The sequence below is a fragment of the Drosophila innubila genome, assembly GCF_004354385.1.
Source record: "Drosophila innubila isolate TH190305 chromosome 2R unlocalized genomic scaffold, UK_Dinn_1.0 1_C_2R, whole genome shotgun sequence".
Lineage (NCBI taxonomy): Eukaryota > Metazoa > Arthropoda > Insecta > Diptera > Drosophilidae > Drosophila > Drosophila innubila.
In genome coordinates, this window is record NW_022995374.1 from 21,093,377 (window position 1) to 21,114,562 (window position 21,186).

The 21,186-nt window shown below is 37.4% G+C and overlaps 1 protein-coding gene across 1 annotated transcript; it reads left to right on the plus strand.

Moving 5' to 3' along the window:
- Window positions 1–282: 282 nt before the first annotated feature.
- On the plus strand, window positions 283–21,163 carry LOC117784208. The gene is made up of 8 exons (XM_034621875.1): window positions 283–375; window positions 581–652; window positions 15,936–16,479; window positions 16,537–16,640; window positions 17,473–17,604; window positions 17,669–17,999; window positions 18,059–19,742; window positions 19,803–21,163. Exons 3-8 carry the CDS (start codon window positions 15,952–15,954, stop codon window positions 20,120–20,122), a joined length of 3,099 nt encoding a protein of 1,032 aa, XP_034477766.1. The 5' UTR covers window positions 283–375; window positions 581–652; window positions 15,936–15,951; the 3' UTR covers window positions 20,123–21,163.
- The last annotated feature ends 23 nt before the right edge of the window (window positions 21,164–21,186 follow it).

Sequence of the window (21,186 nt, forward strand, 5' to 3'; positions counted from 1 at the left end):
ATTAATGAGTGCACTAAACGCGTTAAGCAAAATGTTATGATTATCGTAAAAATAACTCTATTTTATCGTTGCGACGGCGCACTTAATTTAAAAGTAAAATGAAGGTATTTTCTTAATCTAGTTGCAAAATTATGAAAAAAAAAAAAATGATAATTTTTGGAAAAGGTACTGAAATGAAAAATGGTACAGATCATATTTCAACGCTGCCAGACGCTCCAATTAACGTATATTTCTGCAGCCAGGTGGCAACGTCTAGTGTGTATTTTCTTTCTTCTTTTGAATTTTCAAAGCGATCAGTCGTGTTTGAACTTCAACAGGTGTTAAAACGATTTCGTTCCGAGAGAAGCGGTTACTTCTGCCGTAAACGAGATATCGGTAACGGATTCGTTTGAGTAATTTTATCAGTTAATATAAAATACTTACTTAAGTTTTTAAAAACGTGACAAAATATAAATTTAATTAAAAATATCGAGCAAATATTGCTTACACAAAATATAAATATATGCACATACGTATGTGCAGTGCAAGATAAAACCTTTTGCTTAAGTTTGTGTTTGTTTTCGTTTTGTGTTTATTTTAGCGATCATTTCAAATTTTGGATTACTTCGCTTCAATCGAGAGCTACGCATTTTCCGCTGCCTACAAACGCACGGTAAGTGTATCTTTAGGTATATACCCAGCTCCTGCGATAGAGATGCAAAATTGGTGGCAAGTGCAGTTTCTGGCTCAAACCAGACATTGAATTTGAATGAAAATTGAGGGATGAGATTTCGTCATTTACAAGTAAACTTCAAAAGAGTGAGTGTGACAGTAACAGTCATCGGTCAGAGATCATGCTTCTAGTGTGTGTTCGCTCTAGCGCACGTGCTTTCCAAGCCACTGTCGCATATGCTGGTGTGTTTGTGTGTGTGTATGCGTTCAGTCGTTTGTCGTCTACCTACCTGTGGCTTCTCTTACCTTTGCTGTGCCATATCTAAGGCACAGTCAACAGCTGCAATGTGTGTGTGTGTGCGAGTATTTGTATTGGTGACATATAAATTTTCAACTTAAGTCGGCATTATCTTAACATTTGCTGTTTCAGTACTGCGCCAGTGCTGGCCCAGTTCTCTTCACCAGCAATTTCACAGTATTATCAACATACAGACCAGTCCGAGCATAAAATACAGCCCAACTTTAACTTCAAAGTTATCTTTTGCACACACAACACATGTGTATCTATGTGTACACACTTACACACCTTAAGGCCTTTTAGATGTAGCTCAAACTGCAGCCAACACTCGCATTTCGGATCTGTCTCCGATCTGACTGGATAAATGTGCAAATATAAAGAGTGCGGGAACCGGGGAGAAGAATTGACAAACAGTAGGACAGATAGACAAACAACGGTTACAGGCTGCGTAATAAAACGCGCTTTATATTCACAATAATAATCTCCCTAAGATACTACGAATTGATCAGGCTCTTCCCACTTTAAATTCAAAACTTTATTAAAAGGAAATTTTTAACAGAATACTACAAATTGATCATACTGTTACCATTTTAAATAGTTTAGAACAGAGATGGGAATAGTAAAAGAAAATGGACAGATGATTTATCCTTGAATTCAGTTTATGAACGAGGAAAACAGACTCTCATTTAACAATAAAAAGCTGACTCAGTTCGATAAGTCGACTCTTCATAGACAGCTTTTGTCTGGTTCATGTCAAAGCTGTTTTACCCGCCGCAAGGGTATGTAAAGGTAGATAAGATTACACCTGTGTGTGAGTGCTGGTACGTGTATGAGGAGTAATGTGTGTGTCTGTGTCTCTTTCTCTCTCTGTACATGTACACATACTCCATTGCTCTTTCCTTTAAAATGCGATGCAGAGACTCTCGTTCAGCCGGGTTACTGCAAGTTTGTGGGCAAGGGGTTTGAAACCGATGAGCAGCGAATTGACGACGCTCAGCGGTTGCGGCTGAGCAGAGGGAAGGGGATGAAAAACCGGTAATGCATTCGAAAAGAAGTCACCTTCATATACTTATATATGAAACCCAACTCGAATCGCCAAAGGCACCCAGAGGTGGCAGAGGCAATGCGGAGACGAGTACAATCGTAACGCCCGTCAACCTGAACCCGATTCAATATAGACTTTAACATTTCGCTGACATTCACCAGAAAACGACAAACTGCAGCTGTGCACTTAATAATTAATGCATTCCTCTTGTTTTCGCAAAATGTTTGTTAAAATTTGTCACATTTCGGATAATAGCTCCTTCCTACATCCATTGAAAACAAATTCAATAAATGTACATAAATAATTCAAAACAAGTTGTGTTTATATATTTCTGTATTTATTGGAATTCATACTCGCGGTTAGAATTTTTTATCAATTTCATAGCTGAGTGTAATATAACAAAAAACTACGATACATACGTACATACATGCGTGATCGTACAGAAATGTACATGCTCGTAAAATAATGGGACATTTGCCCCATCAAGAGATATGAATTTATGTGTATGGGGATTAATGTGCATGTATTAGTAGTTTGGACAGTTTCGAGGTGCGACAAAATTACGTTAGGCAGACTGAAAATAGGTGTGTTGCAATTCCATGAAAGCTACGAGTTGATTTCTGTATGCAAATTGATTCGTATACAAGTCAATTAGTCCGGACTCCGGACCGAAAGTCCTCGCAAAATGCGACAACTCTGACTACAAACATTGTTGCTACTCTAACTTAATTTTAATAGGCTTATGATCAGTTGAAAATTCATCAAGGCAGAGACCTTTCCATCATGCCACTGTCGCCAGGCCTATAGGCGACATTATCTAATCTGGACATGTTACCATAAGCCGGCCCGCAGATAAAAAAGACGGCGCAAACATAAGCGAGTATACGAGTAGTAAAAACCCACTCCGACTCCAACGACTCCATCTCCGATTGGCTTTTCGTGTGCCGAGCTAATGAGGTCATAGCGCTCGGCTCTCCGACTTCCACTTCAAGTCGGCTGGGTCTCATGGTCCACGATTACAGCGGTAATTGACTAGATGCCTATGCTGTACTTGTGTCAACAGCTCAGGGAGTTGTTAACAGCAAACATTATACTTAGTTGCCACAGTCCAAGTGCAAGTCGAACTGAAGCTTGTTGAACTCCGTTTTTTTTTTTTTTTTTTTTTGGGAGGGGGAGAGTAAATTATGAACACTGTGCTTAAACTTTATGAGCAGCTTAACGAATTCGTCAAAGTGCCAGACAAACATTTGGCAAAAACTAAATGTTGTTCAACGAGCTGCCAGCAATAACAACAAACAACAGCAATAAAAACGACAACAAAAAAAAAACAACCAAAAACAACAACACCAATTACACATTGTGTGTAGGCAAACTCGAATAGTTGTTTTTGCATTCACAACACAGAAACTTAAGTGTCGGCACATGCGGCGTATGTGTAATGCCAAAAATACCCTGTACAAGCAGGTACAATAGCTATTATACTTTAAGAACATCTTTCAATGCAGATCACGAATATATAAAACCTCTTCATTAGTTTGTTTGCTCCACATCTGGCTTGAATGGGTAAGATCTTAAATTATTTATTTCCATATTGATTTAAGCAATTCCTTTGCATTTTGGAGTTATTTTATACTCTTATCGTCTAGCTTAGAAACTTTCGCAGGGTCTTCGAGTTGGTCAGCGTACTCATTTGTTTATTGCCGCTATTGCCTAGTTAGAAAATCGGCGCATGACTGTCATGCCAAATAAGCGATTCTTTAAATAGCTGAGTACGTACTCGGAGTAATTTTTGAGTGCTTTAAAAATGATGTCATAAAGTCGATAAGCTCGAAAACTTACTCTTATTAAAAGCCCAAAGAGTTTCAGAGTGTGAGTTAAGAGTTCAGAGAGTGAGTCAAAGTCGAATGCACTTCACCAATATACACATATATATATTTTTCTTTATGTCGTATACGATTTTTTCGATTAACGTATGTTTAATTAGCCGTGAAATTTCAAAGCCACAATACGGTCTAGATGAGTAGCTATGAACGAGATATACGTATGTAAACTATGTTTCTGTGACATTTACCTTAACCCTGAGTTTAATCAATCAAGCCTGACTGTGAGAGCGACCGATAAATAAATAGACGAACTCAGATCATTAATCACTTTTGGCAACAGACGAAACCAAATCTGTCAGATGGTCCACACTTGGACTTGGCGCCAAATTGAAACACCATTCTCCACCTCAATCCGATCAAGGCAAGTGACAAACAAGAATTCATATTGCATGCACCATGCATGACGTGTGTGCTGTGGCAGTTGCAGTTGCATTGCCAAGGCATTTGTTAACATACCCATAAGTGAGTGCAGCATAATTGAATTTGAACTGCAACGACTTTAAAATTTAAACTTTCACTGTGTAAATAAATATCGTATCTATTTCTATTTAGCTTAACCTGAACCATAAATTCCGGAAACTACCAACTTTATTGTCTGAATATCGATATGTAAGCGACTTAACAATGAGTCAAATACAATGCACGTCACTTGAATAGGTTCAGGGCATTTCTATATAAGTTGAATAGTAAAAAACTTGTGCATTTTGTTAACCTATTTTTATGACGTGCATTGTATGCTGAACCAGCCTAACAATCTTGACAATTTTTAGATATTTGTGCTTTTACTTTAAGTTTTAAAAGTTTTATAATAAAATAAATGCTTTTGAAACATTGGAAAAATAATAATGAATAAGATTCTATAACAAGTTATATATAATTATAAGAAACAATATTTATTTGTAATAAAAATTTCTAGGTAAAATGGAAACCAATAGAGAATGATTTATAAAATTAAACCAACGAACCTTGGAGGTTTGATGAAAATTGTTGGGAGGTCTCGTGCATTAAAAATTAGCTGTTTTTAAAATTTCCAATTCGAAATGGAAGATCTATGTTAATACTTTCTCAGCGCAGATCATGACAAATGCCCGAACTAATAGATATGGTTTGAGGTCTGTGTCCCCACATGCAATCATAAATAACGTATTAAGTCAATGACAAGCTCTTGGCTGAAATGCTCTTATGACCATAACAGAGCTTGGCTCGGCATATGGTTGTGGTTGTGTGGTTGTGTGTTTGTGGCTAATGAAATGAAGTGAATTTGATTTGCGTCAGACGCGGAGAATTGCCTTCAGCATCGTTGCCTTAAGCCCGAAATGAGTCAGAGGCGTATGAAGAGGGGGATGAACAATGGGGAGAGGGCAGGGGAGAGAGTTACGTTACGTTACGTGCACCGCTAGCCGTCTGTCGATTTGTCCAATTTGGAACCGGCAACTGGTACGTGCGGCGTGGCTGGAATGAGGAATGTGGACGTGGCCAGCAGACAGTGTTGGCTTTGGCTTTGGGCCTGGTTCTGTCTCTGACTCTGATTATGGCCTGTGGTGTACGCCTGCGCTTGCAGCTACAAAATGACATTTAAGATTCCATTTCTGCACTTCATTAATTCAGAGATCGTCGAATTGCAGACTCTTGTTCGGCATTCAACTTCGCAGCATGCCAATGCTAATATGGTAACCAAACAAACCAACAACAACAATCGAAGGGCAGGGTCCATGTAGAGTTTACACGCCTTAGGGTTTTGTTTGAAATAAAGGAAAAAAATTTAAATTTCAACAAAGACTCGCTGATAATGGCAGCAATTTGACAGCAAACTTAATGTCAGTCAATTGGAATAAAATTAAAGATATACATATATGTATAAATTGTCAATGGCGTCAATAAATATTCAGTGCAATGTATTAGCACGTTGACAGTTTCATGAACTCCGTTAAAGCCCCTGCAATCTGCAATCTTATGAAACCTCCTACGTGCTGACAGGCCACTCAGGCATTGAATGATATACCTGGTACTACATAGTAAACCCCTTCAGAAACCCCGATACAAAGGCACTAGGCAACAATGACGATGCCTGTGGAAACCAGAAACTCAGGTGTCAAAGCTCAACCAAGAAATTCACACTGCGGTGATGAAAAATCTAGTTTCTAGGCAAACAATAATAACTATTTTAATATGCATAGTTCAACACAGTGTGACAGCGTGGAAAACGTGAAGAGTGTACTCCTTATGTGGCATACACCACCTGGAGGGGGGCAAAACCCTACTGAATGCCAAGTTCTTCAAGTACACGCTAATGAACCGATCGCCTTAAGGAACTGAAGCCGGTTTTGTACCTCAATTTATGCCTTGTTTCCTGTCAATAAGCAATGTGCATATACTTATAACTATATATGCATATTGCTATAATTAAAACAAAGCCCAATCATTCGTATTTACTTTATATGGAAATATCGATCCAAATTGGAATCGGGAATTACACTGCTGTCCAAAAGTAATGAACATAAATTGTGCATTAAGCTTTCGAAATGTTTTACCCAAACAGACGAAATCAATTAACAATATTGTAATCACTTTCTGGTAACTACCCAAAACCAAAAATATAAAATTAAAAAACAAAAACAAAAAACACCTGAGTTATCCAGGGGAATGGAAAAACCTGTTCGCTCCTTTCTCAGCTCCGATAACAGAATATAATGCACTTTATCAGCAGAAATATTGTGGCAGAAAATGCTGGGCAATCAAAGTTTTAAGCTCAATTAATCACATGTGTCGACAGACATCAAGCAACCATCTATAGTCCAGCAGGCCACGACTTCCAGACCGGGATCATTCAACGATAAGCAAAGACCCCTTCTGTTGACAGCTGCCAGTTGACAGTGTTGGGTTTATAAACAAATGGAGTATGTATAAGTATGTTCTTATATACCTCACAATGTACTCACATTGGTTATGATTTGTCAGCAAAAACAATGGAGCTAGGAGAATGCAATCCTCATGTCTTACAGATCCAAACAAAGACCCCATACATATTTCATCAGCTTGAAAAACAACTTAAATTCCTACGCATATTTATTCGTTTCACAATGCTAGAAATATTTCGGAAATGTTTAACAGCTTTAAACACGAGAGTGACGTGATCTTTCACCATTCGAATAAACATGAAAATAAATATATATTTCAATTCATTACATATTACTATTACGAGCATTAGCTATTCTTTAAGAACTATCAAGTGACCTGCATTGAATCAATTTATTTTTTTGGTTGGAATAAACATAATGGAATACATTTCGTCATTGAATATTAAGTATTATATTCAACACATTCAAAATAAGTTTACTATTGTAATTATCAACCTGAAATCAAGCATGTGTTATTATCCAATTATTTTCTTCATTAGCACATTGAGATCTTTGCAGTATGGATAAAATTATACACTCGGACTCTTTCACAGAAATCCGATTTCGGAGTAGCATTTTTATGGCACTTTAATAATTCAGCACATGACTGCTAACCATCATTATCATCAACAACAACATCATTATGATGAGCAGCAAATAGAAATGTCTCCATAGTTGTGTGTTGCCAAAGTAAATACATAAGGAACGCTTCGGACACTTAAGTTTAGCTTTTACAATGACTGAAATGCCTTTTTTAGGTAGTTTCGTCTTTGCAAAGTAAATTGAAATTGTTTTACCAAGAATTTTCAAACTCAACAATATCATCTTGACTTGGCTCAAACTCAGACTCGGACTCAGACTCGGACTCTGGGTTTGGTTCGGTTTCTTGGCTTTGGGCTCTGGAGGTCTGTGATGTTTTCGTTGCGACAGCGACAGCGACAGCTGCTCGAGAGTTGGCTTCGACTACTGCGGTCACTGTTAACGCTTCGAGTCGCAATTTCCAGCCAAAAACCAGTCTGGCCATCTCTTTAAGCCGCTTTCTTGTTGTTGTCTCGGCAGTTTCCCCCTTTTTGTGTGTGCCAGTCTCTCAGTGTGTGGTGTGCGTGTGTGTGTGTTTGTGTGTAAGAGCTTATGTGTGTGGTCAAATGTCGGCATTTTTTATGTGCACGCCTTGAGCAATTTTTCCATTGTACAAAAAGTCTGTTGCCGTTTTACGCTCCTGCAACTCGCAAACAACTTAAAAGTTAACGTTGCAGAAATTATGACTTGTAGTCGGAAGATGAGCACAGACTACTATATATATATTATATATATTTCAGATCTGTGAGATGAATTTGTTTGACTTACATGCGATACACACTGTTTGTGGCAATGAGTCTCTCAGCTTAATATCGGATTATAAAATATATCACGCTGTCTGGGGCTGCTAATGAACTGTCAATAAACGAGATTAAGTCGTGATCAAGGTGCGGTAAAAACCTGAAAAGCTGATATCTAAACGCGTTGAAACGCTGTTCTATATACTGTCATTAAATTTTTGCTCGATTGCATCCCTGAGATACATATGTATCTTGCAGTGCGGAAGCACTTCCGTTGCAGTTTTTCAATCATCAAGGGAACATTCTGTTTGTGGCCAATTCTTCTACCTGCTTTCGATTATTCGACAACATGCTGAAAGGTGACTCGTTTCTCATTTCACTTCCTGTTTTAAATCGAATACTTACGTCGACCTGGCTATTTTTACCAAGACAACTCAATCGAAACTCAACAACACCTACACACTGATACAACTGTGCGTGTCTGTGTGTGTGCGGGTTTTTCGTATGAACTTGTGAGTTCATATGCCAACATTTAAAATTTGAAATTTGAAATCTTAAGCCAAAGTCAAGGCGAAACTACCTATGTTACCTGAACTACCAAGGACTATTCTTACCAAGTGAACTGAAGAGACCTTGTGATAGAGATCGGTAGAGAGTTGCCGTATGCAGCGGAATATTTAGATAACTGTTGTCGATGCCATTATTAAATCGATCACAACATTGTTTGGGGAACATGCCGCACCCAATTTTGATTTGACAACCGACTGCGCCCAAATTATTGTGATAACTTTCATGGGGCAGTCACCAGCTGCTGCTCCACATGCAGTCACCAGATGACATTTTGTTATTGTCTCCGTTGCCGTCGCCGTTGTTGTTGTTGTTGCTTGTAACATGAAACTCGAGTTGTTGGTGCGGGGGATATACCCGAATGCGGGTACCCTTCCAAAGCCACATGGGAATTGTGTATCGGTCAATGCGACCATCAGACTGCGGTCTGTTGACAAACCCAAGCTGACGCCTAGACTGAGTATCATTTGATCAAATAAATAACTAAATTCGAACTCATCGAACTATCACTGCGGACGGCAGTTCGCGTTAGTGACGAAAGCAGCACGAAGGGTGCGAAAGGCGACTAACTATATATACAGCTAAGTTGGAAAATTTTCTACGACTGTCCGATCAGCTCGAGTTATATATTGATCGAAAGGTTTAGTCTTAACTTACAAAATGGCATACTCAAACTTTTTCAAACCAGCCTGGGTCATGAGATACGGGGATGTAAGTGGGAGGGGAAAAATGTAAATGATTGTAGCTAATGGGGCTGTTGGGGTTTTTTGATAAAATTTTTTATTTTTTAAAAATTTTACTTAAAAATACGCGTCGATTGATACCTCAATCACCCAAATCCGATAACTGGTTCAAAAGATAAATAAATTTGAAAATTTTAGTGGACTTCTCAAAATGAAATGAAAAGTCAGTTTGTTTGTCTATTTGTCTGTTTGTCTGTTTGCATCAAAGCGCTAAAGAAGCTTAAATGTAATGATGGGGATTGATTCCTTTTCGAAAATCTAGAAATGTTTGTTCTACGACTTTTTCAATTTCCCGCTAGTTTGGCGGGAAAACGCTAAATCCCGCTAAAATTAAAACCTTAACAGTTTCCAAACCATAGAAGCTACAGATATGTTCTACATATCATTAGAAAGGTGTGTTTGAGGGCTTTTAGGCGTACCTTAAACTTTTTTTTCTAAAGTACTCAGGTAACATTTTACAGGTGAAATAAAGTTTTTTAGCTTACATTTTGGCGATTTCTGATAAAACGGCTCTAACGATTTCTGTTAAATTTTAATATGTTGTAAAACGTACAATTTCGCGTTTTTTGGTATATGAAACATAAATTTTGGTTGAGGGGTTCGGAAGATATTACCTGTTAAGTGAATAAATACATTTTTCTATCGGTCGAAATCACGTTTTAGTACGAAAAACTTTTTGGTTTTATGAGATATCTCAACCAAACTGATACAATATGCATTTAACTTGGTTTTATATATCCTGACAAAAGTTGGTTTAAATCAGACCACTATATCATACAGCTGTCATAGAACTGCTCTACAAATTATTTAATATTTATCAATTCATAATATATATAATAACTAACGAGCCGCGTATTGGCGAGCGAAGCGAGCAGGAGGCGGAGCCCTTTAGTAAGTTATAAAATGACAGTCGATCAAATCGTATTTTTTCAATATTCATATTGAGATCATTGACAACAATTATTAAATATTCACTTATTTTTTAAACACCATATATTCCTAAAAATAACAGTTCAAAGTGCGCTTAACTTGAATGGAAATAAACAAATACTTTTCTTAGAAAACTGATTTTCTTAGAACAAAATAAACATAACTGGGTTGAAATATTTAATTACTGAGGCAGTTAAGCACATTATTCTTTAAATATTTATTATCTTAAGCTAGATAAAGCTTAATATTGAGAAAACATTGTATAACTTTCGTTTCCTTATAATTTATTCATTAATTACTTTCGAGCATTGGTTTTACTTATCGAAAAGAATTTTGACCCGTATATTTGATCGAGAATAAGTATTTTTATGGGTTGCTCTTATCGAATTGTGGTGTCATTAATTTTTATACTTAATTTTTCGGCGAATATTAAACATCTGTACTGATTGAGAATTGAGCATTTTAATAAATGCAGAAAATGCTAAAAACTATTACATATTCCCTATTGAGTGTAGATTCTGCGGCTTGATAACTTTCCAGTCAAAATTCAGAGTCTGAAGGGGCAGCCAAGTGTGGGCATATAATTCAAAACAATTGTAGCCCTTTGGGACCCACAACAGCGTCCAGACATTAGGCAGAAAACCATTAAGAAAACACGCACAACACTCTGCTGTAGCTGGAGTTATAGCTTGGGTTGGAGCTGAAATTGAAATTGGGACCTCAGCTGGGAATGGGTTAAGTGAGGGGTAAAGTGCTGGTGATAAATGCCAAAAAGCCTCCAAGCGCAACGTCGATAAAGCCGGCGCTGCCTTGGACCATCGTCATCAAGGCTGACTTAGGACTGAAGTCTTGACTGTGGTCTTAGGAACCGACATCGGTGCAGAGCTCGGAGCTGTAAGCTTATCAAAATACGCGACGAATGAGCAAGGAATTTTATTCATGAAATATTTTTCACAACACGCAGTCGGACGTAGAAACAGGTTCAAGTTCTAAAGCACTCAGGTAACATTTTACAGGTGAAATAAAGTTTTTTAGCTTACATTTTGGCGAATTCTGACAAAACGGCTCTAACGATTTCTGCTAAATGTTGTACGTACAATTTCGCGTTTTTTGGTATATGAAACATAAATTTTGGATGAGGGGTTTGGAAGATATTATCTGTTAAGTAAATAAATACATGTTTCTATTGGTCGAAATCACGTTTTAGTACGAAAAACTTTTTGATTTTATGAGATATCTCAACCAAACTGATACAATATGCATTTAACTTGGTTTTATATATCCTGACAAAAGTTGGTTTAAATCAGACCACTATATCATATAGCTGTCATAGGACCGATCGGTCCAATATTAAGTCTTAGTATGAAAAACTTTTTTGTTTTACTAGATATCGTAACCAAACTAATAGAATATGCATTTATTTAAGACTTATATATCCTGAACAAAGTTGGTTCTAATCGGAACCACTATATCATATAGCTGTCATAGGACCGATCGGGTGAAATCCAAGTCTTAGTATGAAAAACTTTTTTTTTCATAGTAAGTACGAGGTCTCCGACAGTAGAGTATGCTCGGCTGTAGCAACGCGAGCAATGCGAGCAGGGGGCGGGGCCCCCTAGTTTTTCTTTATAATTAAGGAAAAAAATTTTTTGAAATATGAAATACGTTCAACAACTAAATTTTTATATTTTACTATTTGCCTCCATTAATGATAAAGTTACAATGTCAAGAGCAAAAGCAATTGCAAAATTTCTGATATCCACAAAACCTCTAAACGAGGTAAAGTCTAGTGACGAGCAATTTCTAGACCAAAATTTCTGATATCAATTTTGTGACGAACAAAATTCAGTTTAATCTAAAATTTTTAATAAAATATAAATTAATATAAAAAAACGAAAATTGGCATTCGGCACTGCGCAAAAAGTTATTTTTATGTACAAAGAAGATCACCCTTTTTACTCACAGTGCACAATGCCAATTTTCGCTTTTTTATATTAATTTATATTTTTATTAAAAATTTTTAGATTAAACTGAATTTTGTTCGTCACAAAATTGGATATCAGAAATTTTGGGTCTAGAAATTGCTTTCGTCACTAGACTTTTACCTCGTTTAGAGGTTTTTTTTGTTATATTTGATTCTTCCGCCTACCACGAACAAAACGTTGTTTTGTCTACAATTTTCTGACACTCGACACTTTTTGAAGTTAACAGTAATTCACAGAAAAATTCCGTTTTTTTCCGAGACTCCTAAAGTTCTTAGCGTAAATCATTACAGAAGTAAGGCGCACCCAGCTAAGCAAAGAAGTAAATATTTTATAGCTCATAAATTATTAACTATATAAATTAATTATTAATACCATATTCAATGCAAGATATTGAATATTAAGACTGTTTTCAACTGGTTTCAATTAATTTAAGAATCATACACACAAGCATTTTCAATCAATTATAAAAAAAATTCATTTCCATAAAGATAATATTTATTTAGCATTAGGAATACTAAACATTAAGAGTATTTTGAACTGGTTTGAGTTGATTTGTGAATCATATGAATACTTATATATATTAACATGAAAACCACTAACATTTTTAATTAATTTAAAAATGTTTATGCCGAGAAAATATTGTATTATGAAGCTGTGATCATGCTTATAAGAAAACGTTATTGTTCTGAACTCGTTAACGATCTGTTGACTTGTGGCCCTGGAGAGTGTTTGTCTATAAATATTAACCGTCTGAACGTTAGGAATGTTTGTGAGCGTGAGCTAATTAAATGCAAAACACAAAAATCCACTTGAATTTATTTATTCATATCATCTAACCATTTAACTCGAAAGTAAACAAATCCGTTGTGGGGAGCACATTGAGACAGATGATCGAATGGAAAAGGTGAAAAGGGGAGGCCTTCAGACAGCTGACTTTGTTTTTGCTATAAGGTTGACAGATATTGCAGATGTAGCGTGTGCCAATGTAGATACATTCAATCGTACACAAAAAGATACACATGATGAATTGCTTGACTCATGATTTCCGACTGAATACTGATTTGCATACACGTTCAAGTATGGCCAGTGGCGGTACCGGTTTTATTATTTTCTAAACTTGAACACGGCAACATCGACATCAAAGCACTGCAATAGCTAACAGCAATGGCAATAGCAATAGCAAATGGAATTAATTATGGTATCGTGTTGACGTCGACGTCCAGCTCCTCCACTGAAAGCAAGCTGGCAAGCTTCAAGTTGGCGACAATGCGACGCAGTTGGACTCTGTCGAAGAGCCAGCCGAATGGAGTTCAAAGCGAGCTTCGTGACTCGACGAAATGCTGGCAATAAGATCGGCTAAGACCCAAAAACCTAAACACGTTTAATGCCGGGTCCAAAGCGCAGTTTTCCCTCGACACTGCCAAAGAGCGCGACTCCAATGGCAAAGAAGGCGCTGTGAGGGGGGAACATCTCAGCTTTGTATCTGTATCTGTGACTTCACATTCATTATGCTATGTGTGTGTGTGTGTGTGTGTGAGACTGAAAGTCATAGCCGTTCGGGCGTTGCATGCATTCGAGTTGACACCCACGAAAATTGTGGCAGACAAACTGGGCAAGACCAAAAGCGATCTCATGGATACACGATAAGTATCTACATCTACGACTGAAAGTATCTAAACGTCTACCTCTAATTAAACGACTCGCTTTTACGTATGTATGTATGTATGTTAGATATGTATGTGCATTATCACCCGATATGGCCATGCATTATAGATAAATGCCATTTTGTCACTGAGGGCGCCGCAAGCAATCTAACTGCGCATTTCCATTTGCGTATAATTCCAGCCAGAAAAACGATTGCCCCACTGAACAAAATACAAAATATATACATAACTTAAAAGCGCATTGTTCACTACATCAAAATATTGTCTACTTTTGTTTTCCGTTTTGTTTTATTTTGTATTATTTAGCTTTGTCCGAAAACAACAACGAGACAATTTCCATAGGGAATTAGAATCAAATTGCACGCAAAGAGAGAAAAAAACACGATCTCAACTGGGTCTGGTATTCGTATTCGTATTGGTATTGGTATTGGTATCGGAATTGCTTTGTACGTCATTTGAAATAATATTTATTTATATTTATTTATTCATTTGTTTATGGCTGTCGTCTACGTGCTAGGCGCCCTTTTGTCAAAGGAGACTCGAGAAAACAAACTTTTTTTGGGCTCAGTTCAGTTCAGTTTTTTCAATAAACTTTAATAGTCTTTGAAAACTGAGGACCTAAATAAATCAGTCTGAGACCCATTAAAACAATTTCAAGTATACAACTTAGTATCACTTCGTTAAGATTAGGTAAATGGCGAAAACAGGAAAAATAAATAGTGTCTAACCTCGCGACTATTTAACAAACAAAACGATTGATTTATGCACTCTCTTCCGATATTGTTGATCAAGTACTACAAATTGTTGATTAATTGCAATAATACAATGAAAGTATATAATAACAAAGCGACTTATAAATAAATGAAGTTGTTGTAAAAAATGTACAATAATATAAATATTGATAGGTAATGATAGTATATAAATATTGATTCTGTTCTTGATAAATTACAAATGTGCTTTTTCTTCTTTTGCAAAAGCTTATCATACCCTTTAAGCTCTGAGTACCGGGTATAAAGAGTCGATGGACTTTTTTAAAATTCCAGTTTAAAACTGGTGCAAATTGTGGTTTTTTACGATTTCGTTGACTTCGTTCTACCTTAACTTAGATTAGCATTGTCGATAAATATCTCACTAAAAAGGGGAAGTACCTGGCGTACTTACACTAATAAAAAAAATGTTAAGAGTTTAGATTTTTGTTTTTAAAGTAAGAATTCTTTTAAGAATGATTTAAGAAACCTTTTTTTTTCAGTGTATGCCTCGAACACTAACTAGTTTGCACTTGCAACATCACAGTGAAAAGAAAGTAATTGATTGTTTGTTAACTTTTGCCGAATTCTGACTAACAAATTAACACAAAAACAACCCGAAACTGTTGATAAGCAAACATATGAAAATACTAGTAAAAAAGATGGCACTGAGCGAAAATCCCCATGGGTCTATCAGGATTGTAGCTTATGTGCCAATGAGATTAACATTCTCATTTAAATTCAGTGATGTCAACTCTTTCGCATCAAGAGGCGCTAATTGCGCGCATCAACAGTTAAACTTACCAAGTAACAAGTATATAACATATATCTATAATATGAGTATATCAATATATGAATAAGTAGCTATCCATTAGTCAAGTGCTGAAATTAAAGAGATATATTTCAATACTTCCAACCGGATCCATTTAACACTGAAGTTCCAAATAGGTATGAGCAAGAGTTGTTCGTTATGACTGATTAAATAAACGTAATTTCCCTTATCTCGTGTGTGCTATGAGATAAGATAAACTTTCGAAATGCCTGAAATTGTATTCTTGGTATCGAAATGAATAGTTTCATAAGTATTTAACCTGGAAGTCGCAGAGTTTTTCTATAATTTTTTTCATATTTTGGTAAAAAGGTGATCTCGATTTGTAAACATAATCCTACATTCGGCTTATCTAAGTGTTTATTCTTTTCGTTTCAGCATACGATCGATAAGAATGGGTCGCCAGCTAAGACTGGTGTTGCTGCTGGTCATCTCCCTGGTTGGACTCCATCTGAGCCAATCCAGCGCCCTGCAGCCAGCTGCTGCATCTAAACTATTGAAAGATGATGTCTTGAGCAATGAACTGAATTCAGACGAGCTGTTTGACGTTAAAAATGCCAAGTCAAACAAAACGAATGTCTCAAGCGCTAAGAAGGTCAGTGATGAGACTCTGGAGGACCTGAAAGAGGCAGCCAAACACAGTGTTGCCTTGGCTGAGGATCCTCGATTCAACAAAATGCTGCCCCATCGCGTGAATGTGGAGAATGCCACAAGCAGCAAGAATAGTACCGAGGATAATTATGAGTACGATGACAATTATGATTATGATGTGGATAACTACGATAGTTCCGATGAAGATGATTCTGACTTTGATAATGATGTAAAGGAAACGACCACAGCGCGTTCCAAAAAGAACAAAACCACCAAGACAACCACCCCCAAGTTGCATCCCATTGAGGAGAGCACTTCTGTCAAGCCAAAGGTAGGTACTCCTGATCCGAGGCAATAGAATCCCAAAATCACTCAAATTCAATTACAGGCTAAGACTGGCAAGGATACCAAGGCCGACACTAAGGAAAATGACATTGATAGCGACTATGAGGAATACAGTGATGACGATGATGACGACGACGACGAAGACGAGTAAGTTTCATGGAAAAACAACACTTACTAGTGATGTAAATCCAAATTTTAGATCGAGTTTTATAACAAAATAGAAAATCGCCAAAAAAAAAAAAAAAGTATCGAGTTGTCGGTATATCGGAAAATAGTAGATCAAGTTAAAAATATCGAGTTTTCTAAAAAAAAAATTTTTTTAAATTCGAAAACGCAATTGTAATCATAAAAACACGCGTTTTTTTATACAAATATTATTTTCCTTGTATCATTTTCATGCTTTATTCAAACTTTGGCAATTCTGCAGGTTATTTATTACGGTCGTTCATCAAAAATTTAACGATCAAACTCAATTCTACAAATTAACTACGATGAATAATCCCCAATGAGTTGTTGATTTTTTATTTTGGAAGTCAATTTAATCAAATCATTTAGTTGAGGGACTCGATAATCGCATCCCCGAAAATTACTCTATTACTCTATTTATATATTCTATATATATATTTTTCATCACGATCTCGGTAACGATCTGAGTTATTAAATTAAGAAAAAGATCTGTCTCTCTATCTCAAAGCAAACAATTCTTGTAGCATTGGGGCTGTTGATAAGACTTGTCCCTGATGTCTGTTTTCAGTTTGTACGATTGTGTACAATGTCAGATAATTGCATAATAGATAAGTTTGTCTCTATGTAATTTGCGAAACAGATGAGCATTTAAAGGAAAACCTTAACAAAAAGATGTTTATGATAACAATAAATTTATTGAATAGAATTTAATGTATGTCAAATAACCAAATCGTTTGTGAGGAATCAAATCAGATGGGAGTTAAAAATGTTATAATTAACGTTACATTTGTAGCTCCGATGACGACGACGAGGCGGACAAGATGTTGGATGAGGAGGAGGTCGTGTTTAGCGAAAATGAGCCGTGTCCCAGATACTGCACTTGTAGTCGTAACATCAACAGCTACCTGGTGGCAACTTGCAGCAGGTTTGTGGATTTATATTGACAATTTAGTGCTATGGATTGAAATTGGAATTTTCTTGATTTTCAGACTGGACCCTGGCACACAGAAGTTCGGCTTGGATATCACCGATCTGGTGGTCACTAATGTCGGTCCAAAATATCCCATTTTGTTGGGACCCAAGTTCTTCAAGCAGCTGGGACTGAAGTCAGTTGCCTCCATCAAGATCGCCAATTGCACAATTGAATATATGCACCCGGAGGCATTCGTTGGCTTGGATGAGCTTTACGCCGTGAACATGTCCGACGTTGGCATGGCCGTTTTTAATCCAGATACCTTTGTCCATAACAAGAAGCTTCGTATGCTCACGATCTCTGGCAATGACTTCAGTGCCATTTCCAGCCTTCAATATTTGCTCAAGGTAAGCTTGGATTATTGAAATAGATTTCCAAATTTATACATAAAAAAATCTCTCTGCAGTCTTCCACCATTGAGGAACTGGACTTGTCGCGCAATAATCTAATGGAGTTAAGTCCCACCGCCTTTTCGCAACTCTCCAGCATTGTGTACATTAATCTGTCGCTGAACACCTTGCAGAAGATCCCCGAGAAAATATTCGACACAGTGAAGAATATCGAGGAGCTGGACCTGTCCTACAATAGTCTTACAGAACTGCCGGCTACCATATTCAACGGCACGACTCTCTCGATTCTTCATCTGAAATATAACAGTTTCACTGGAGACTTGCACTTCGGTGTTAAGGATCTGCTGCAGCTGGATTTGAGCTTCAATTCCATTATCCATGTGCATCACAGCATGTTTGACAAGATGCCCGGCTTAACAAATCTGAATCTTAAGGGTAATGGCATTACCAAAATTCAGCCCGATTCCTTCCTTACACTGAAGAACCTGCGTCACATTGATTTGTCCATGAACGAACTGGATCAGGTGTCCAGTATGCTGTTCTTCAAGAACTCCGAGCTGGATGTTATTCGTCTGAATGATAATCCCCGATTGAGCCAGCTGCCAACCGATGGTTTCCTCAGCTACAACGGCTACTTCACCGTCTACTACTTGGATCTTTCCAATTGCGCAGTTGGTGCTCTGGGACACAAGACCTTCTCGACAATGCCACACCTGACCATTCTGAAACTGGCCTGGAACAACATCAATAATCTGCCTCGTGACACGTTCGCCAGTCTCACCAAGCTTATTGACTTGGACTTGAGCAACAATCTGATTGCCAAGTTGGATGATATGGTCTTTAAGGAGAACAGCGAATTGACAAAGCTCTATTTGGGCGGTAACCCCATTACCAGCTTGTCTATGGATCTCTTTATGCCTCTGCAGCAACTTCGCTATTTGGATGTTAACGATTGCGAACTGACATCGCTCTTCAGATATAAGGGATTGGACAAGAACCTTAAGTTCTTCGATACACTTCGGGGAGTGAATGCTTCCGGCAATCTGATTAAATACATTTCGCCCGAAGACATTAAGAGCTTCAAGTCTCTGCGCTCTTTGGACCTGTTCCATAATCCACTGTCCTGCGATGATGGCTTCCAGAACTTTATCAGCTATGTCTCACTGCACAAAGTACAATCAAAGAGATTCCCAGTGCTGGCCAACTTGAATGATGAGTATCAGATTAAAATTTCGAACCAGCTTGGTTGGACTCAGTTGGCCCAAGAAGTGTGCCATGGCGTCTTCAGCGATGAGGAATATGATCTTGAGAAGCGCATTCAGGAGACCCAGAAGAAACTGAATGATGATGAAAATAAACTACTCAGCGTTCTGGACAAGAGCGTCCTGGATAAGAGCAAGTTGAGCAGTATGCAGAAGATAATGAAGGGATCTTCCAATGCTGAGGCAGACAAGGATAAGGACTCGGAGCTGTTCGACAGCTCAGAGGAGGACTCAAACAATGGTGGCGAGGATAAGGACGATGACACTGACAATGCCAGCGAGTACGAGGAGGACAGCCAATACGAGGACGATAGCGACAGTGATGAGGATACGATTGTTAAGAAGAATGACAAGAAGAAGATTGAGAATGCTTTCAAAAAGTATATTGAATCCGAACTGAAGCCCAAATTGAAGGATGACGGCCTTAAGGCTGACGAAATTGATTTGTCCAAGGAAACACATGATAAGTTCTTGCTAGGTGTGTATTATAAATATATAGACAGTATCTACATATAATAATTATCCCATTAATTTCTAGATAAACTTGGATCGGATAGCGACGAGTTGAACAGCGACGAAGAGGAGATCTTCATTCAGCGCGGTCACATCTACTACCAGGGCTACAACTATATAGTGCCAACAATAATTGTAGTCTCCTGCTTGGTGGTGATTCTTCTCGGTCTCGTTAAGTTTGTTGCTATGATTCTACACAAACGGGGTGAGCGATACCGCATGGCAATCTTGGCCTCGAAGAACTCCTTCGTGTACCAGAAACTTACCGAGGATATCGTGAAGCCGGCTAGCAAGGAACCAAAACAACCAAAGGTGCACCGATACGCGCCGATCAATCAGGTCTAAGTCCGTACCGCACAGTAAGAGCAGCTCCGAGAACTTCGTCGAGTGCGGAGCGCGGAAGTCGCGGGAGTGTGTTGCGCTGTTTTTTTAATTTATAAGTTAATTCATAGTTAAACACGTGAAAAAATTGCAAAACAACAGGTCATGAAATACAAAAGAAAACTACAATTAGAAAACCCATTGCATAAGGCGGTTCGACTTGACTACAAACCCAACTCGAGTTTGCATTGACAAGGAAACATAGACAGAAGCGTGAGATGAAAAAGTATTAGCAAAAACTGAAAGAAAATACTGAGGATGCCTTCTCCTCCCCCGCAAAATATACATACATTTATACATACTATCAATATAGCAATTAGTTGTTGTTGTACTTAACTCGGTTGCAGCGACTGCACCGATGGCACTACGCAGAGGCAGAGATCGCGAGCGAACAGTTTAGCAACCGTTTCGGGAGCAACGGACTTAAAACTGATTGAATCGCCGTACTCTTCATAACATATCTTCTTCACATCGTAATAAATGTGTGCCAGGAGATTTAATTTGTATACTTTTCATTTGGAACGGAACGACTTGAGGATTTAGTGCCATTTTGCCGAAATTTTATAATATCGAGATATAATTATTTTAAAACACATTAAACTGGCAATCAGTCATATTGAAACGGTTGGGCAAAGTGTGGATATGTAGCTGTCGATCTGAACCTGTAAAACCCTTAATTTTTATATATTTTAAATCTGGGCAAGAGATGATGACGCAAAGCATATTAATTACTACATTAAGTCTTTTTTACTATCCTTTCAATTAAATCAAGTAAATGTTGGACTTTGAACACATGTTTCAAAATCAATAAATTATTTTAACCAAATTGAACATATTCTTTATATAATAGAAATATATACATACATATATGCATATTTTAATGTGTTAAATACAATAAAATATACTTATTTATGAATTGGCCATCGGTATATTGGGTACTTTGATATAATACTTACTTTTCTTTGTCTTTTATAACACTAATAAATTTTTATCTTTTAAATCTAACGCAAATATAAATCAATTTTACA